General features: G+C 37.5%; 1 protein-coding gene and 1 long non-coding RNA gene across 14 annotated transcripts in view; one reads left to right on the top strand and one right to left on the bottom strand.

The window, feature by feature from the left end:
* The window catches only part of Znf410 (zinc finger protein 410), a 38414-nt gene that overhangs the window by 1230 nt on the left and 17035 nt on the right, over window positions 1–20149 (bottom strand). For 4 of the 13 annotated variants that reach the window (XM_048798968.1, XM_048798971.1, XM_048798969.1 and 1 more), the window contains 5 exons: window positions 17372–17461; window positions 10110–10235; window positions 8543–8683; window positions 7002–7129; window positions 2600–2717 (listed from right to left, as the gene is read on the bottom strand). In XM_048798968.1, coding sequence (XP_048654925.1) covers window positions 2628–2717; window positions 7002–7129; window positions 8543–8683; window positions 10110–10235; window positions 17372–17461 — 575 coding nt within the window. In that variant the 3' untranslated portion in view covers window positions 2600–2627. Of the gene's footprint in view, window positions 1–160; window positions 259–2599; window positions 2718–6998; window positions 7130–8033; window positions 8241–8542; window positions 8684–10109; window positions 10236–17371; window positions 17462–20149 lie in introns of those variants that run through there. The other 9 variants (XM_048798972.1, XM_015493824.2, XM_015493830.2 and 6 more) reach the window with 6 other exon arrangements.
* LOC125615316 lies at window positions 12742–18457 on the top strand. Its single transcript, XR_007345896.1, has 2 exons — window positions 12742–16242; window positions 16434–18457. It is a non-coding gene; the product is annotated as an uncharacterized LOC125615316 (long non-coding RNA).

Raw genomic sequence — 20149 nt, 5'->3', positions numbered from 1 at the left:
TTTAGTTCTGAAGCAAAAGACAAGCATAGACTGATAGATCTTTTTCATATATTAGCCTTGGGACAGCACTTGGGCCACTTCATGATGCTGTCATATGAACTATGGCAATAAAATATCCTATCTATAAACAGATCTATTGTTTGAATAGTCACTTACTTACCAATCAGTGATGGAGGAATGTGTAACTTACAAGGAAATCAGAAATAGTGGAGCTAAAACTCTTTAGATGTTTGTGTCAGCCAAAACACAGACTGAAACCTGAATGAGAAGAAAGCAGGAAAGGAGCCGTTCTGTTACAAGACCTAAGAGCTGAAAAGGGTTTAAAAGAATACCTTTCCTTTGATGAAGGGATATAGTCCTGAGGGACACTCTGAGGGTGGCAGCAAACACTGACATTCTACTTGACACGTAAGGCTTCTGTTCAAAGGGAGGTTTCATGTAATATAAATCAGGAAATCATATATTTTCCTATATTATTATAAAAAGAAAGTGAAATGGCGCCAGGGTTGTGGCTCAGTGGCAGAGCGCTTGCCTTGCACATGTGAGATACTGGGTTCAATCCTCAACACCACATAAAAATAAAGATTGTGTCCATGTATAACTAAAAAAATTTTTTTAAAAAGTGAGATGGGAGCAATTCAGTGAAATTCAAAATAAAAATTAGGCTTAACATCAAATGAGGTAAGTTCTTGAGCTTGATATGTATTTATTTGGTGATCTTAATTTGGATAAAGGTAATTTATATAGCAGAATTTAATGATGGAATTAAAAGAAAATTTAAACAAAGTTTAAAGAAATATTCAAAACTTAAACCATATATTTCCTTTGATGCTGTGTGGTACGGATATAAGAATGGTGTATTTTTGGCCTGGGGATATAGTTCAGTGGTAGAGCCCCTGCCTAGCACAGAGACCCGGGTTTGATCCCCAGCACTGAAATGTAGAATGTAGGCCAAGATTCTGATAAGGCTGCACTCAAACTCAGCAATGGCACTTTTGGAGAAACAAACAGAATTTGTAATTATGTTTTCTGCTTTGATTTATTTGGAAAATACTCTAAGATATAGTTGAAGCTGTCTGGGTTCAAAGCTATACTGGTTCTTGAATTCAAGAATGTAAACTCAATGTAAATATGGAACCTCACTTGGGATGACCTTCAGTGGGTAAGAGTCCAAAAGCCCAGGTTGCAATCAGCCCTGTGCAATGAGTCCTTTAATTCTTAGAGGAGACCTCAGGCAATACTAAGAAAAACCAGAAATTATATAATCTGAACCCTTTGAATAAGTTCCCCCCATCACCTTTGATACTGGGGATTGAATGCAAGAGATCTGTACTACTGAGCTACATCCCCAGACTTTTTAAAAATTTGTTGTTGTTGTTTGAAACAAAACATTTTATTATGGATTAAGAGGCACACAGAAATAGAGACCTGTGCAATGGATCCATGTGTCCTTCACTAAGCTTAAACAGACATTAACTCAGAGTCAAACTCATTTCAACTCATCCCTTCCCTGCCACCACCACTGCTAATCTACTAAACTATTCTGAAGCAAATTCTTGTTCAATGATTTCTGTCATAAATAAGTCGTCCTTATGGATATCTAAAAGATGAGCACTTTTTATAAAAATATAATCACAATATCATTATCCCAGCTAAAACAAAGTAACAGTAATTTCTTAATATTATCCCATATGCAGTTGGCCTTGCTGAGCTTGGCCTTGAAGTTGTGATCTTCTTGCCTCAGCCTCCTGGGTCACTGGGATTACAGAATTGTGCTACTATACCTGGATTTGAATGAGAGTTGGCTCAAAGTTTTTTTTTTAACATTTTCCATGAAATTTCTGATACCTGATTTGTTCTCTGATTTTTTTTTTTTTTTTAAACTAGGGATTGAACCCAGAGGTGCTTTACCACTGAGCTGTATTCCCAGTCCTTTTTCTTTTTAATTGCTGAGGCTGGCTTCGAACTTGTGATCCTCCTGCTTCAGCTTCACAAGCTGCTGTGTTTACAGGCATGCACCACTGTGCCTAGCTGACCTCTGATATTCTTGCTAAGGTATTTTTGTGGTACTGGAGATCAAACCCAGGGGCCCTCTATTACTAAGTCATATCCCCAGTCCTCCCCATCACTTTTTTGAGATAAGGCCTTGCTAAATTGCCCAAGATGGTCTCAACTTGCAATTCTCCTGCCTCAGCCTCCCAAGTCACTGGGATTAAAGGCATGCACCACATAGTCTGGTTATTTTTACATCAATATTTACATGGGTTAGAAGTTCATCAGTAGATCTTATAGATCTGATCTACAATGCATGATGACCTCCAACAGCAGATGGAAGAAGCAGCTTGTGTTGTTTTAAAACCTGCAAATAGCCTACATCTTCTCTGGTATCTGACCTTGCTTTTTTCCCAAGTGCTGGCGATCAAACACGGGGCCTTGTGCATGTTAAGAAAGTGCTCTACAACTGAACTACCCCCCCTTCAGCTCAAAAGAATTCTTAGAAATCAACATAACTAACTCACCAGAGCAAATAACAGTTAGTACTTAGTCCTTGGATTAGGAAGAAGACTAAGCCTGGAGCCTTGAATGCCTTATTAAAATGAAGTTACTAGAGAATATGATATGCCCACCTAGAAAAGAAGAGGAGCTACACAGTGGAAACGTCCATGGTAAGGAGAAGACAATAAGACAAGAGATGTGGGGCTCAGCAGAGGGTGTGTCTGTAAATATACAAGGACACATGAGGTAAAAAGTGATAGTGCAGGATTTTTAGTTACATTAAGGGCAGCAATTTCCTCTTTGAGTTAATATTTTTCTGTTAAGTGTTCAGGGCTTTCATTATGAAATTGGGTACTTAGGGGCTGTTAGACCCTTAGCTTTTTGGGGGGTAAAGGACTTACTGTGTTCTTTTGTTTGTTTTTACAGTACTGAAGATCAACCCAGGATCTTGCATATGCTAGGTAAGTCCTCTACCAGTGAGCTATATTCCAAGTCCTCTTTTGATTTTTATTTATTTATTTTTAATAAGTTTTTTTTTGGTACTAGGGAGTAAAACCTGGGGCACCTTTACCACTACAGTACATTCCCAGTCCTTTTTCTATTTTGAGACAGGATCTCACTACATTTTGGAGGCTGGTCTTGAACTTGCAATCCTCCTGTCTCAGCGTCCCAAACTCACTGGGCTTAACAGGTATGCTCCACCACCACCTGGCTCCTCTTTCGATTTTTAGGCAATCTATGTTACCGAGTCTGCCTAAGGTTGTCAGTAGGCAGCATCTACAAGTCAATGCCAAGACCCATGTGCCTAGGTTCAAATGAACAAATTTACTATTTCTAGAATTCTACATATGTAAACATGCTCATATTTTACCCATGCAGTAGCTCCCAATTGCCCCCAGGACAAAAATTATGTCTTAGAAAGTCCTTCAAGAAGGAACCAGCTTAGGGCTGGGGATGTGGCTCAAGCAGTAGCATGCTTGCCTGGCATATGTGCGGCCCGGGTTCAATCCTCAGTACCACGTACAAAAACAAAAGATGTTGTGTCCGTCAATAACTAAAAAATAAATATTAAAATTTTCTCTCTCTTTAAAACTAAAAAAAAAAAAGAAGGAACCAGCTTAGGGGCTAGGGTTGTGGCTCAGAGGTAAAGCACTTGCCTACCATGCGTGAGGTACCGGGTTCAACCCTCAGCACCACATAAAAATAAAGATATTGTGTCCACTGGTAACTAAAAAATAAATATTAAAAAAAGAGAAGGAACCAGCTTATCTTTCCAGCTCTCATGTTTCTGTTCCAGCCCATCTACCTATTTTATGTCCTATCATATTCAATCATCTGGGGTTCAGAGATGTATCCCGCTCCCTTTCTCTGCCTTGTACAGTGCTGCCCTTATGTAAGTTATTTTCTTCGTAACTCTTCCACCTCCTCCATCAAGATGACTTCTATTCATCCCTTAGGTCTCAACTTAAAAACTCTAAAATATATTCTCTGACTTTTCTTAATATAGGCGCTTACTACACTGTTAAAAATTGTTGGTTTATTGATCTCCCATTCCTCACATTCTAACCTCTCTGTACAGCACAACTCCTGGGACACCATTAATATAGTTATGAAGTTATAAAAGATAGAGGCCTGCCTGTAAGCTGAAATAGGCAATATTGTGTTTACTATTGTATAACTAGCATCCTAAAGTGTGCTTTGCATCAAGTATGTAACAAATATCAGTTGAATGAAGTAAGGTTTTATATGTCTGGCATTTTACATGGGGTTACCTGAACTGCTTCAATTTTTTTTAAAAAGTATTTATTGGTATAGGAAAGCTGTATGCTTTTTAAAAAAAATTGTCATAGGATAATTTGTGTAAGGTAAAAATAAGATAAGGCCTTGCTAAATTGCCCAAGGTGATCTCAACTTGCAATTCTCCTGCCTTAGCCTCCCAAGTCACTGGGATTAAAGGCATGCACCACATAGTCTGGTTATTTTTAAAGCAATATTTACATGAGTTAGAAGTTCATTAGTAGATTCTTATAGATCTGACCTACAATGCATGATGATCTCCTGGAAATTATTTTTCTGAAATGACCATTTCAGGTATCCCATTTTGCTAGTCTTAATAAAAAGAGATCTAGGCCATGATCGATAATAGTTGCCAAACTTTTACATAACCTATAAGTCATTTTGGGGGGTGCAGGGTAGGTACCAGGGATTAACTTGGGGGCACTTGACCACTAAGCCACATCCCAGCCCTATTTTATATTTTATTTAGAGACAAGGTCTCACTGAATTGCTTAATGTCTCGTTAATTTACTGAGGCTGGCTTTGAACTAGCAATCCTCCTGCCTCAGCCTCCTGAGCCGCCTGGGATTACAGGTGTAAACCACCACACCTGGCTTACAAATTATTCTTAAGACTAGTAAGAGAGTGAGTGCTATCATGTGCCTCCCAATGAGATGTAATGAGAAGCAAGAGCATCACCTGTAAAATATTCTTGTCAAGGCAGGAGGGGAATGAATCTAACCAAACTTCTAAATGTAACTATAAGTGTTTTTAGGAAACCTGGTAGAGAAATTAAAAGTACATCAGCCAAAACTAGAATTCTTAAGGGAAATTCTTCAGGACAAATAACCCAATTCCTTAAATAGCTAACGATACTATAGGGGAAGGGGGGAGTAAAGGTAAGGAGGGGATTATTAAGGAAAATTAAGAGCTAAATTAAACATATGGGCCTTGTTTGAATCCTGATTCAAGTAAACTAACCATAAAATGACACTTTTAAGAAAAAAATAGAAGAACATGAATATTTGAAATACCAGAGGATATCAATAAGTTATAATTTTGTTGGGTTTGGTAAAGATAGCTATTTCTGAAAGTCCTTGTCTATTAGAGAGTATACTAAAAATTTACAGATATGTCAACAATTTGCTTTAAAATACTCCAGCAGAAACTCAATGGCAACAACAAAAAAGATGGGGGGGGTTAAAAAAGAGTATAAAGTTAATTACTGCAAATGAATGACAGGTGCATAGATTCACTGTACTATTATCTCTCACCACACACCCCGAAAACTTCTGAAACATATATTTGAAAACAGAAAAATGAAGAAGGGCAAAAATGAAGGAGAAAGAAAAAGCTCCTAAGGTGAGACAGATAATTAGTTTCAAAGCAATAACCTGGAAGAAATGACTTAAGATTGAACCAATGATTCCAGTAGCAAAATATTCAAAATAATAGAATCAAGGCTTTGAAAGGGTCACAACAATGAATGAACAAAGAAAGGGCCCGGCAGAGCATTAGCACAATGCCCAGAATCCTGTGATCCTGGGGATCCCAAGGAATATTTTACAACAATTGAGAATATTCAATATAGAATGCACAGTTATTTGAATAATGTAGAAGTTCACTGTGGCAAAATTATAATGACAGGAAAGAGGGGGAAAAGAAGGGACAGCACTGAAAAATAAACTAATAGCTAAGTTTATTTTAAACAGCTAAGGGATCCAAGCTACTTAACTTTTGGCAAAAGTTAATACACAGCCAGGTGCAGTGGTACACACCTATAATCCCAGTGACAGGGGAGGATGAAATAGGAAGATCACAAGTTCAGGCCAGCCTGGGCAACTTAACAAGACCTTGTCTCAAAATAAAATTAAAATAAACTTGTGATGAAGTCATGTACTCACATGACACTAGACCAATAAAATATCCTAAGATTTCAGAAGCCTGTCTGATTCCCATTCTACTCTTTAGGTCTGAGCCAAGACCATAGAGTAGGAACCTAAAATCAATCTGAAACACCTCCTTAATGTTAATTATTCTCATTCAACAAGCAACTGAACACATTCCTTTATGCCCAGTTGGCATAGTATGGCATCTCTTAGACTATAACCAGAGCAGGTGAATGTTAATTATTTTGAATTGTTTTGTTACTAAGCTTTTTTTGCTCAAAGGTTTGTTCCAGGATGTTATTTCCTTTAGTGGTAGAGCACCTTGGGTTCAATCCCCAGTTCCTTTGGTACTGGGGATTGAACCCAAGGTGCTCTACCACTAAATTACCCTAGTCCTTTATATTTTTTATTTTGAGACAGGGTCTCACTAAATTGCTCAGGCTTGCCTGTAACTTGAGATCCTCAGGCCTCAGCCTCCTGAGTTGCTGGGATTACAGGCCAGTGCCACTGCACCCAGTAGATGTTATTTTCTTTATACAATAAAAAACAGTATCCACAATGAGGCAGAAAACAGTGGTAACAGACATCACTGATTAAAGAATATACGTAAAGGAACTCTAAAAGTGAGAGTCCCAGCTGTGACAGTTATCTCCCAACTCACAAGACCCTAATACTCAAGTTCTTAGCAAGCAGGATTTGCTTAGCTTAAAGGAAGAAACTCCAGTCAAAGTTGCCAGGAAATGGAAATTATAAAGAATTTTTTCAGTTCCTCTAAACTAGATTCCCAATCACTCTCATTACGTCACCATAGAAACAAAACAGGGCAAGAGACAGTTTTACCTCTTGCGGATTTACTGCAGTTAGAACAGAAACTTCATATGACTGCCTCCCTGACTGCATGGTCACCAAGTGATGTGTCACATCAGGCACTGAAGACAGGGGACGTGGGGATCCTTCAGTGAGCACCTCTGTGAAACAGAAAAATGAATCTTCAATGAAAGGTAAATTCTCAGATATACCTAATGCCGCATCAAGCCTTTCAATAAGAAAAACTCTAAAAACTGTTCTGTGAAAAAGTGAATCCCACATTCCTATATTTCTTCAAGTTAATTCCTGCCTGATAATCAATACCAGTGAAATTTGGAAAGTATTAAAAAAGAAGGATGAAAGAAAAAGAATTCTTGATGCAGAAACTGATAATTTTTCAACAAACCAATTTAGAGTAATATGGCTTTACCACTGTTACTTGGACTATAATAATGGGGTATGAAACAGGCCAAATGAAGTTCAGGCAGGCAAATCAGGGAATCTGACCAGCCCTTGCAATAGTCACCAATAATTCCAGTAGTGCAATACGTGCAGGTCCAGAACTTAAGCTAATCCTGGCTTCAAAGTTCTCACTCAGTGTGCCTTCCTCAGAGCTGGCAAAGCAGTTTCATGCAATTCCTGTGCCTCTGGCTTTGGTTATCTACTCAGATTATTCATGAAACAAGAGGAGGCATACTGTGGTAGCACACAAGCCCCATATGGGCTCCACACAGAAGTTACACAAACACAGTCACACCCAAAACTAAGATATAAATACCTAAAACACAGGACCTCATACTAAAATATAAACAAGTGAGATCACCATAAAAATCTTCTGGTAACAATTTACAGATAAATCACTTAGCTCTCAACTCATTTATCCTCTATGTGTTTTGTGGCTTACACTGCTCTTCCAGACTCTATACTGAATAATTTAAGGCTTGGTGATACACTCTCTTTCATTTACTCTATCACAAATGGATTTTAAGGTCCCTGTTCTAATTTTATTCTTTCCCATGGTGCCAGGCACACAGTAGGCACTGAATAAATGCATGCTGACCTCACCTGGTAAGTTTTTCAGAGAAGAGGGCCTGGCCTGTGTAACTTGGGTGAAATTTCTATACCAGAGAGGAGCAACTGTTTCCTAGAGAGCCCCTTTTTTTTTCTCCAGAAGATATGGCTTTTGAAGGTATGGAGAAATTGCTTTATATCTCCTCTGTAAAACCTGGTTATGTTCTGTTTAAATGTTTTAAAAGTTAAGTTCTTCCATAACTGCAATAGGAAAGACAGAAAGAGTTGGCCTAGGATGCTAGGATTACAGATAATTTTCCCTTTAAATTTTTTTTTCTTTATCTTTGGAGTACATCATCTTCAATGATTTAAAAAAACAAAACAAACCAAAAAAACCCTCAAAAAATCCAAAAAAACACAGATTCACTATCCACCCCAGTGAATAAGAACACAAATGCTACTCAATCATACCATAGCTACTCACAAGAAATCTCCATTCTGTAGTCAACCCATTCCTTAGCCTCAAGTTGCAGCCTTTCCCCCAGGAGAATTACAAGTCTTACCATCATCAACTCCCAGGATAGAATTGGTATTTGGTAGGTTCAAGGTCTCTCCACCAAGGCTGGGCTGGGAATTCATAGACACCAGGTTTTTACTGGGTACTGAAGCCTCTTCAAGCAAACTACTGCCCATTAGTGGCTCAGCTGCACAGAGAATAGGGTGTGAGAGACATGCAGCAGTCAATGCTAGGCCAGATCCTCATCTTCCTTCACAAGGAAGCTAGAAGTTTTATCTATATCTTGGATGCCATATCCCATTTCACCCATTTTCAGGAAATGAGAAGAAATCTAGAAGGGAAGTTGAGCATTGGGGATAATATCTTGCTCAATATCTAAAAAATAGCATATGAAATGGAAAGAATAGATACCCATAAAGAAGTACTTGGAATGAATAATAGGTTAAGGAAGACATGAAAAAGGAATAAGAATAAAAAGTTATTAAATTAAAGATAGGGCAAAAGACATTCAAATGATATCTAAAAAACATTTAAACTTTTGTTATACATAAATCTTTTATTATATGCTTTTCAAATGCTGGTTCATGGACCAGAACTAGTTACTCACTAAGGGAACTTTTATGGTTTTTGTCAGGTGTTTTTTGAGACAGGATCTTCCTATGTTGCCCAGGTTGATCTCAAAACTCCTGGGCTCAAGTGATTTTCCCACCTTAACCTCCCAAGTAGCTGGGAAAAACAAGCACATGTTACTAGAAGAACTTGTATTTATTTATTTGTTTTTTGATGATGATGATGATGATGATGATGATGATGATGATTTTCCAGTGCTAGGGACTGAACCCAGGGTTTGATCACAACAGACAAGAACTCTACCCACTGAGTGATACCCCAGCTCTTAGGGGAACTTTTGTGTGTATGTGTGGTATTAGGATTTAAACCCAGGGCTTCATGCATGAAAGGCAAATGCTCTACCTCTGAGGTAACTTCCAGCCCTTTTCAAAAAATTTTGACACAGGATCTCACTAAGTTGCCCAAACCAGTGATCCTCCTGTCTTAGTCTTCCACTTCTCTTGTGCATGCACCACTGTTAACTGTGTTGGGAAATTTTTAAAACTACAGATTCTGGGATCTTAAAATTTATTTTATCTCATTTTCAAATTCCTTTGTTTTGTATGGATGAAGACAAGAGAATGAGTAATAAGAAAATATATGCTTTAAAAAATGCCGGTGACTGGGCATGGTGGTATATATCTGTAATCCCAACAACTTGGGAGGCTGAAGCAAGAGGACTGCAAGTTTGAGGATAGCCTCAGGATATGGACAGATGCTCAGAAACTCAGTGGACCATGTCTTAAAAAGGACTGAGAATGTGGTTCAGTGGTAAAGCACCCTTGGGGGAAGGGGATTGGGGGGGGGGGTAAGGAAAGGAAAGGATACAGTGTACAGATGATTGTATTATATAGCTATGTTTGGAAATCACTAGTCCATCAAATGAAACCAGGTCTCTCTACCTGAAACATTATCAGAAAATCTCCAGACAACCAAGCAGGCCAGTGACTTGGCTCTCTGAACCTAGAAGACACAGTCCTCCATTATGTCCCCACCCTCCTCACCAGTTTGCTCCTGTTCTTGATTCCCAGCTGCTCTCAGCTGCAAGTGATGCTTTCTCATGTGTACATTTCTGCTCCCACTCTGAGAGAAGGTCTTCCCACAGACTTGGCACTGATGAGGCTTCTCTCCTAAAATAAGGATTAGGTTAGACAGGGCAGCCAAAAAGATGGGATGCAATTCTGATGGCAAGAGAGTTAGACTGAAGACTTAGATGAAGAGGGTCAGAGAATGTTAAACTAAACACAAGAGGTTACTCCTCCCATTCCCCACCTTTGTCAGCCTCTTAACTTTTAACACATGGGGAAATCAGGAAGGGTCAGCATACTCATTACTTCAAGCCTCAGTCCTTTCTAGATCCACTGTACTGTGGCCTTCTGAAACAGCCTCTTTAGTATAGGATCATGGCAACCACATGAAGTATTTAACCAGCTTCCTTGGTACCGTAAACCAAATTCAGAATACTCTATTACCCAACTATATCCCCATCCCTTCTTATTTTCTGTTTTGAGACAGGGTCTTGCTAAGTGGTCCAGACCAGCTTCAAACTTGTGATCCTCCAGCTCAGCCTCCCAAGTAGCTATGATTACAGTATACACTACCACACCCAGCTTTTACTTTTCAGATAGCCATCAATGGACCTCTAGGACATGTACCCTCCTCAAGCATTCCAACTCTGGGTTTATAACATCCCCTGAACCTATTCCTTGCCGCCTTGGTGTTGCCATGTGGGGACTGAGACCTAGCACTATCAGATCCTGCTATATTTTTTCTTTTCTTTCTTTTTTTTTTTTTAAAGAGACACTAGAATTGAAGATTTTTAAATAAAATCTTCCAACCTGTAAATGCTAGGAACAAATTTACACAATTGATAAAAACACTATGCAGCAATTTTCATTGCTTTTGACAACACAAAAGTTTACAACTTTTGAGGCAGGGAATCAGACATTATCTAGAAAAATTACAAATGTATTTGTCCTTTGATCTAGGAATTCGACTTGTAAGGTGACCTATCCCAGAGTTACAGTGGCAAATTGTTAAACATCTATGTACAAGGTTATTCACGGTAGCATCATTTTAAATGGCTAAAGACTAAAGACAATACAAAATTCATCAGAGAGTGACTGAATAAATTTACAGAATATAAGCACGGTGAAATATTATGAACGAATCTACAAAAAGGAATAGTGAAAATTTCTATACATTAGATATGGAGTGAATCCAGGAAGTACTGTCAGGTTAAAACAAAAATATACATAACTAGGCCTGGGGATATAGCTCAGATAGAGTGCTTGCCTTGCATACACAAAGTCCTTGGTTTAATCCCTAGCACCACAAAAAACAAACAAAAATATGTATACATAACTACAGAACTATACACATACTATGCTACCTTTGTGTAAGAAAAACGTGTTTGGAAACCACTAGCCCATCAAATGAAACCACGTCTCTCTACCTGAAAACATTATCTGGAAAATCTCCAGATAGCCATCAGAGACTGACCAAATAAATTTACAGAATAACCACATCCCTACGATGGCTACAATCAAAGACAAAAACAAGTGTTGGCAAGGTTGTGAAGAAACTGGAACCCTCATACACTGCTTGAAGGAATGTAAAATGGTGCAGCCATTTTGGAAAACTGGCAGTTCCTTAGAAAGTTAAACAGAATTACCATATGACCCAGCAATTCAGCTCCTAAGAACATACTCAAAAGAAATCGAAACACATTAATATGCTAAAACTTACATGGAAATGTTGATAACAGCCTTATTCATAATAGACAAAATGGAGGGGGGCTAGGATTGTGGCTCAGTGGTAGGGCACTCGCCTAGCACGTGCAAGGCCCTGGGTTCGATCCTCAGCACCACATAAAAATAAATAAAATAAAGAGATTGTATTCAACTATAATTAAAAAAAAATGGAGTACATCCACACAAGGAAGTATTATTCATTCATATTAAAATTCAGTGTGAATATATGCTACAATGTGAATGAATTCTAAAAATATATGCTAAGTGAAAGTGGTCACAAAATGATACATATTGTATAATTTAATTCATATGAAATGTATTTTATAGAACAGGCAAATCTATACAGACAGTAAATTAACAGTTGCCAGGGGACAAAGGAATAGAAAACTAAGAAGTGACTACCAGTGGATAGGGGTATTGTTTTGGGGATGATGAAATATTCTTTAATTGAATACTGATGACAATTGCAAAAATATGAATATACCAAAAATCATCCAATTGCACACTATTTAAAAGGGGTAAATCTTATATGAATTATATCTCAATTTTAAAAAATTGTGTGAGGGAAATATAAAAAATAGATGTTTTTGTTTATGTTTGCAAAAGGAAATACTGGCCAAAAGAGAAAAACACCTTTAAGAGCCATGCACAGTTGCACATGTCTGTAATACCAGATAATTTGGGAGGCTGAAGCAGGAAGATCCCAAGTTCAAGGCCACCCCAGCAACTTAGCAAGACCCTGCCTCAAAATAAAAAATAAAAAAGGTTGGAAGTGTAGAGCACCCTTGGGTTCCACTCTCAGTACCAGGGGAATAAAAAAGCAAGAACAAACAAAGAAAACTAGTCCCTACATAAATTAAATGATTTTAAGGAAACAAGATTACTTTATTTCAATAAATTAGACAACTTACATGAAATAAATTCCTAGGAAGATAATTAGAAAAACTGAACCAAGAATAGAAAATATGAATAGATCCATAGCAAATAAACTGAATTAGTAATTGAAACGCTTACTCCAAAGAAAAGCTTCCTTAGTGAAAGTTTAAATATTTAAAGAAATAATACTAATCCAACACAAATTCTTCTAGAAAAGAGAAGAGCAGACTTATCTATTTATATTTTTGTATTATCCCTGATATAAAAGCCAGATAAAGACATCATCAGGATGGGCTGGAGTTGTGGCTCAGAGGTAGAGCGCTCACCTACCATGTGTGAGGCACTGGGTTCGATCCTCAGCACCACAAAAAAATAAAATAAAATAAAGATATTGTGTCCACCTATAATTAAAAAATAAATATTTTTTTAAAAAGACATCATCAGGAAAAAAAACTAAAGACTTCATGAATGTACATATAAAAATCCTTAACAAACTATTTTAATCCATTTTCTGTTGCAGCACAAAGTATCTGAGGCTAGGTGATATATAAAGAAAAGTGGTTGATTTAGCTCACAGTTTTGGAGGCTAAAAGTTCAAGATTGAACAGCCCCATTAATCTGGCCTCTAGTGAGTGTCTGGCTATTTTGAAACACTGGAGGTAAACCAGCCTTGTATAGAAGGGGCCAGGTGTGCGGGGTGGCCTCATTTTATAACAACTCCCAAGAGAACTAACACTGTCTTCCCTCTGGAAGACAAGCATCAATCCCTTCCAAGGGCAATGCCCCCAGTGACTTCCTCATTCATAAAAGTTCCACTACATCTTAACATCACCACACGGGAGACCAAGCTTCCAACTTGGTCTCTTGAACCCTAGAGGGACAAACCATTACACAAACTATGAGAAAATCAAGTCTAGCACAATATAAAAGGGATTATATACTATGACCAAGTGGAATTTATTCCAGGAGTACAAAGTTGGAACCACACACACACACACACAAAAATCAATTAATGTATCACACTAATGCAATACAAAAACAGTCATCTCAGTGGACATAAGAAAAGTGTTTGTCTGGAGCTGGGATTGTGGCTCAGTGGTAGAGCGCTTGCCTGGCATGTGTGAGGCCCTGGGTTCGATTCTCAGCGCCACATATAAATAAATGAACAAAATAAAGGCCCATTTAAAAAAATAAAGGAATCTCTTTAAAAAATAAATATCCTTTTTTAAAAAAGCATTTGTCAAGACCCAACACCCATTCATGATTTAAAACAAAAAAACAAACCAAAAAAACCACAAAACTCTGAAACTAGGACTAGAATAGAAGTTTCTCAACTGTTAAAAACATGGGATGGGCTGGGGATGTAGTTCAGTGGTGCAGTATTTGCCTAGTCTGTCTTGGGTTCAATCCCTAGCACATGAAAGGAAAAAGTGGGAAAAGGATTGAGGGGAAAGGTGAGATGCAGAGAGGGGGAAAAAAAATCATGTAAACAAAACTACAGTTAACATTGAACTTAATCATGAAAGGTCAAATGCTCTCTGAGACTGGAAATAAGTCCTCTCTCACCACTTCTATATAACATTGTACTGGAGGTCCTAGCCAGTGCAAAAGGCAAGAAAAATAAATTAAAGGTATACAGTTTAGAAAAGAAGTAGTAAAATCATTTCAATTCTTATGTGACACAATCTCATACTTAAAATATCCTAAGGAACCTATTTTAAAAATCTACAAAAACTCAACTGTTATTGATGTTTCAAGGTCAATATAATTCAATTGTATTTCCATATAGTAGCAATGAACAACCCAAAAATAAAATGAAGAAAAAGAGCATGAAAAATAAATATTAAAAGTAATCAGAGCACCAATTCCTTATTTTGAAAACTCATAATTAAAATATTAATAAATTAAAATATCCTGCCTTACATGTGCAAATGATCAAATAGCTTACTTGATGGGGAAGAATATCAATGTATAGAAGAATTCCAGCTAATGTGAAAGGAATAATAGAACAAGAAAAATCAACATTTTACAATTCCTAATGAAATAACAGATTTGGGCATCATTCGGGAGTGAAATCATATAGTGAATGGTTAATAGGGAACTTTACAAAGCAGGCTGTTACCACCTGAAACCACTGATCAATTGTGGATTCAAACACTGTGTGCCTCGTGATGTGGTACAAAATGAAGCACACAGAACCATTCATGATAAATTCTTGCCAAAAAACTGAATCTTTGAAACTGTTAGAGTTTAGTTCCATTCACAGGAAATATAAGGAAACAAATGACATAAAAGGAAGCTAACCAACAAATCTAGAATGTGGAATGTTCTAAAAGACCTAATTGACTCTGTTCTCAACAAGTCTATGAAAAAAAAAATAAATGAATGTAAAAAGATCTAGATTAAAATAGACTTAATAACCAAGTCCAAGGACTTTGTTGAATCCTTATTTAAGCAAACCAACTTTAAAAGTCATTTTTGAGGCAACTGGAAAAACTGAACTTGGACTGAGTGTAGCATGAAACCAAAGAGTTAACTGTTATTGCAAGAACATGTTTTCTTTATATTTGTGTATGTCTGACATAATTTTACATAAAATTAAGTAAAATAAAACACTCTACAAGCTAAGCAAAACACATCAGAAGTCCATATTCTGTCCGTAGGATAACAATTTGCCATGTCTACTTAGAATTATCATTTAAAAAAAAAAACTGCTTTACCCTAAGATTTCAACTCTGAAGTTTATATCCATGGTTGATTATACCTCTCCCAATCCCTTGTTCCCACTGAACTGCCTTAGGGTCCTCATTATAAATAACTTCCAGTTCTTTCTCTCCACTCTTCCTGTACTGGCTTTTTTTGCTTCCCATGGACATTCATCTCAAAAATTATCTGATTCCATTCTAGAATCTCTCTCCACCTTGAGTTCACCTTTCCTTGGCAAATCTCTGCTCTGAAAAACTCCATGGTTCATTTTCTCCAATGTCCAGCTTTTAAATTGTTGACTTGGAGAAAATTCCATTAAATCTGAACAGGTCCATGAAAAAAAGTCATTCCATCTATTCTTAGCTGTGTCCTCCCCCTCGCTGCTATTTCCCAATCCTTTTATTCACTCTTATTAGTTCATTCAACAAATTCCTACCATGGCTGGGGCATTTTCCCACCTCTAAGACACATACAGGTTAGTCTATAGGCTCTTCCATTTCTCTTCCAACCCCTTTTCTAACCCCTTCTCTTTCTTAAGTCAATAGTCTTATCCTGCGGCTTCTATTTCAATATTACTGTATATCCAACCAATTGTGGATTTGAACAAATTATTCCACTGAGTCTCTATGCTCCTGCCATTCCCTGGAGCAGACTCTTGACCAGACTAAAAGAAACAGTTTTCTGATTTCTTCCTGTTTCAATTTAGCTTATCTATCACTGCCAGAATAACTTGCAGTAAGCTGAGTTCTCATCAGGCTGTAACTATGGCAGGCTCCACAAACTCTCCTTCCTGGCATTCTAGGTCCTTTTTTTTTTTTTTTTAAAGAGAGAGTGAGAGAGATAGAGGTAGAGAGAGAGAATTTTTTAATATTTATTTTTTAGTATTTGGCGGACACAACATCTTTGTTTGTATGTGGTGCTGAGGATCGAACCCGGGCCACACGCATGCCAGGCGAGCGCTCTACCGCTTGAGCCACATCCCAGCCCCTCTAGGTCCTTTTAAAACCATCTTTCCAGCCTGCTTCCAACATAATTTACCAAGTCTCACAGGAAACAGTCCCACTAAAATATAGATTTCTCCCTGAGCTGTACCTGACTTTGGATTGGGAAGATAGGGAAGACAGGAAGGAAAAGAATATCACTTTAGCTTTTTTCTATTGAGCTCAAAAGGACTGGTTGGTGTAGAATATTTTCAGATATTTTGAAAGACACTGTTAACAGGGAGAACCAGTCATCTGTGTAGAATGAGAATATTGACAGAATTACGGGGAATTAATTTAAAAATACAAAAAGGAATGGATCAATAACTCTCTTTTCTACACTAATGGCAACAAGGTTGTAATTGCCAAAGGCATCGTTTCTATAAAATTGGTGACTGAAGCAAGATCACCCACACCTTCTCAGAAGGCTGTAATATTACTGGTATGCTGCCACAGACATCAATCTTCCTTCTTTCTTCAACAAAAACATCAGTTCCTATGGGGCTGGGGTCGTGGCTCAGGGGTAGAGTGCTTGCCTAGCATATGTGAGGCACTGGTTCGATTCTCAGCACCACTATAAATAAATAAAGGTCCATCAACAACTAATAAAATATTTTTTAAAAAATCAAGTCAGTTCCTAGTCCATGTTTGATATAACTTAGGAAGCACCCAGCACAGTACTAAATTTACTCATCTTCTTAGAAAAGGTCTGGATTAGAAAGTTCCTCAGTGACTCAGATAAAAATAGATTCCCCATCTCCCATTAATTATAAGACCCTTTGAATACAATTATTAAGGACCCTGATTTTTATTTAGTCAAGATGATGAGAAGTTGTATGTACCTTTAAGGTAAACAGTTTGTTTCTTTTTAGACGTTTTTTATACTACCCCCTACCAACCTTTTGTCTTTTTACTATTCCTGAAATCTACAAATGGCATAGGTTCCAATACCTGAGTGAACCACCAGATGTTTTCGGAGGCTAGAATACTCTGCAAAGGAACGGCCACATCCTTGGGCTTCACAAAGGAAAGGCTTCTCTCCTAGAGGTAGAAAATGAGATAAAGACTCAGTCTTCTGATGACCTGACTTTCTACTACTCTTTTCCCATCAACTTTGTTTTCAATAACTTATTCATTCTGATTTCTTTGGTTCATGCTACATGCTACATAATATCAATCAGATAACTTAGCAAGTGTTGCCTCTCAATAATCTAGTATACAGCCTAAAAGATAGCCATGCTTTTTCCCTTAGAAGGGCTGCCTCTGAGCCTCATATTTCCTTTTCCCTCCTAGCTCAAGGGCTGACTCCTCTAGCTTTAAGAATCCCATCCCTTCTGATGACATTTAAAGAATAAATTTGGACTGGGGTGTAGCTCAGTGATAGGGTGCTTGCCCAGCATGCACAAGGTCCTGGGTTTGATCCCCAGCATCACAAAACAAAATAAAGCCCCCCTGACACACACACAAAAACAAGTTTCTATGCTGTCAGGATTCTTTTTAAGACTCAGATCCATATTTTAGGTTTAAAATAGACATTATACAGCCTCATTCCATAAAACAAAGGAATGAAGAGATATTTTAGTCATAGGGGTGAAGTTTTGTGGAAGTAGTCATATCCACATAGTTGTGTTACGGATGATCTATTTTGTGTTTTTTCATTATTTTTATCTTCTACAATATTACTTTGTTATTTTAAAAAAATCAAAGCTGGGGGCTGAGGTAAAGCTCAGTGGTAAAACATTCATTCACCTAACACATGCAAAGCCCTGGGTTCAATTCCTAACACCATATGTTAAAAAAAAAAAAAAAAATCAAAGGAAAAGAAGAATTTTTTATACTACTTTTGCAACTTCTTGTGAGTCTATAATTATTTCAAAATAAAAAGTAAGTGCTGGAGATGTAGCTCTGTGGTAGAGCATAGTATGCACAACGCCTGGGTTCAAGATTTAGGACTGCAAAAAAAAAAAAAAAGTGTGTGGGGGGGTAAAAAATGAAGCCTCTATCCTCCAAGGATCATAGACTAGTATAAGAGATAAACATACTCATAAATAATTGTAATACAGTTCATGAATGAAAAAGTGCTATAAGCATTTAGAAGGGAAGAAATTTTTGTATGTGTGTGTGTGGGGGAGGTACTGAGGATTGAACCCAGCCAGGGGTGCTATGCCAATGGGCTGCAACCCCAGCCCTTTTTTATGTTGAGACAGGATCTCACCAAGTTGCTTAGGGCATCTCTAAATTGCTCAGGCTGGCTTTAAACGTGTGATCCTCCTGCCTCAACTTCCTGAGCCACTGGGATTACAGGCATGTGCCATTGCACCCAGCTGAGAAGGGAAGGAATTCTAATAGCAAAAATTTTTTGAAAGATGATGAATTTCAGCTGGTCTGATAAGCGGAGAAGGATGGAAAGGAATTTCAGGCACAAGAAATAGTGTGAAGAGTGCCTTGAAACTGAGAGGGCCTGAGATAAGTTCAAAATCCATCAAGTGAAGCTGGTATGTTAACAACACATGAGCTAGGTTGCAAAGCTCGTATTCTTATCCTTTGCAATCAGCTAATCCTAGCAGGAGGGTAGCACTGCTCTTGGTTGTAGTGTTCTTTTAGACAACACCACACAGTTAATTTGGGAACTGGAGTAGTCTCTAACTTTTGGCGGGGGGGGGATGGGGGTGGGGGTGGGGGTGGGGGTGCTAAGCATGTGCTCTACCACTGAGCTATACCCACAGTCCTTTTTAATTTTTGAGACAGAGTCTTGCTAAGTTGTCCAGGCTGGCCTTGAACTTGAGATCCTCCTGCCTCAGCCACCTGAACAGTAGGCATTATAGGCTTTCACCACCATATCCAACTACCTATAATTTTTTTGAATGCTATCTGTATAGTAGTACCCGCCCCAGAAAGATAGATGCTCAAAAAGATGATCAATGAAGGAACAATATGCTAATACCTTTGACAAAGGTCATGAAAACAGAAAATTTTAATAATAAGGTCAAATGTTTAACAAGATGAACTACAGAAATATGAGGATTTAGAAGGATTCTACCTCAGAATATAGAGGTAAGGAATCTCTTCATCAAGCTAACCTAGAGGACACAACCTACCTATTTGGAAACTGAGAGGGCCGTGATTTTACTGAGATAAAAGACACGGAAGAATGAAGAGGAGGTTCAAGAGGCAATTCAGCATAATGGTTAAGAAAGAACATGGGCTTTGCAATCAGCTAATCCTAAATTCAAATCCTAATATTACCATTTATTAATAAGGGGAAGATAATTTATGTCTCTGAGAACTGGCTTTTGATCTTATTATATGAAGATAATACAATTTCAAAAGATTATTCTGAGGGTTAAATGAGATAACATGAGTTTAACAACTCAGCATAGCTCTTGTCACACACTAAATTCAGCAGCTTTAAGTATTAATATTAATGCTAAAAAATTATCTCAAAGACCAAGTTGTCAGGATTTGAAAATAAAATCCTTGGAAGAGTTTTGGAGCCATATCATAATTTAAAATCCAACTCTGCCATTTCCTACCTGTAAGATGTTGAACAATTTATTTAACTCTCTAATCTTCTGTTTCTTTATCAATAAATATATTATTTAATGTTATATTGAAAATTAAAGGAATTAATGTGCATGTGGTTGGTACATATTAAAGTGCCTCAATAAAAGCTTGTATTGCTATATTAACTATTATTAAGACTCAGATCTGTACGGCAAATTATTCAAT

This window comes from Marmota marmota, unplaced genomic scaffold, assembly GCF_001458135.2.
Source record: "Marmota marmota marmota unplaced genomic scaffold, marMar, whole genome shotgun sequence".
NCBI classification, from domain to species: domain Eukaryota; kingdom Metazoa; phylum Chordata; class Mammalia; order Rodentia; family Sciuridae; genus Marmota; species Marmota marmota.
The sequence above is the reverse complement of the archived record's forward strand: the minus strand, read 5'-3'. Positions and strand labels throughout refer to the sequence as shown.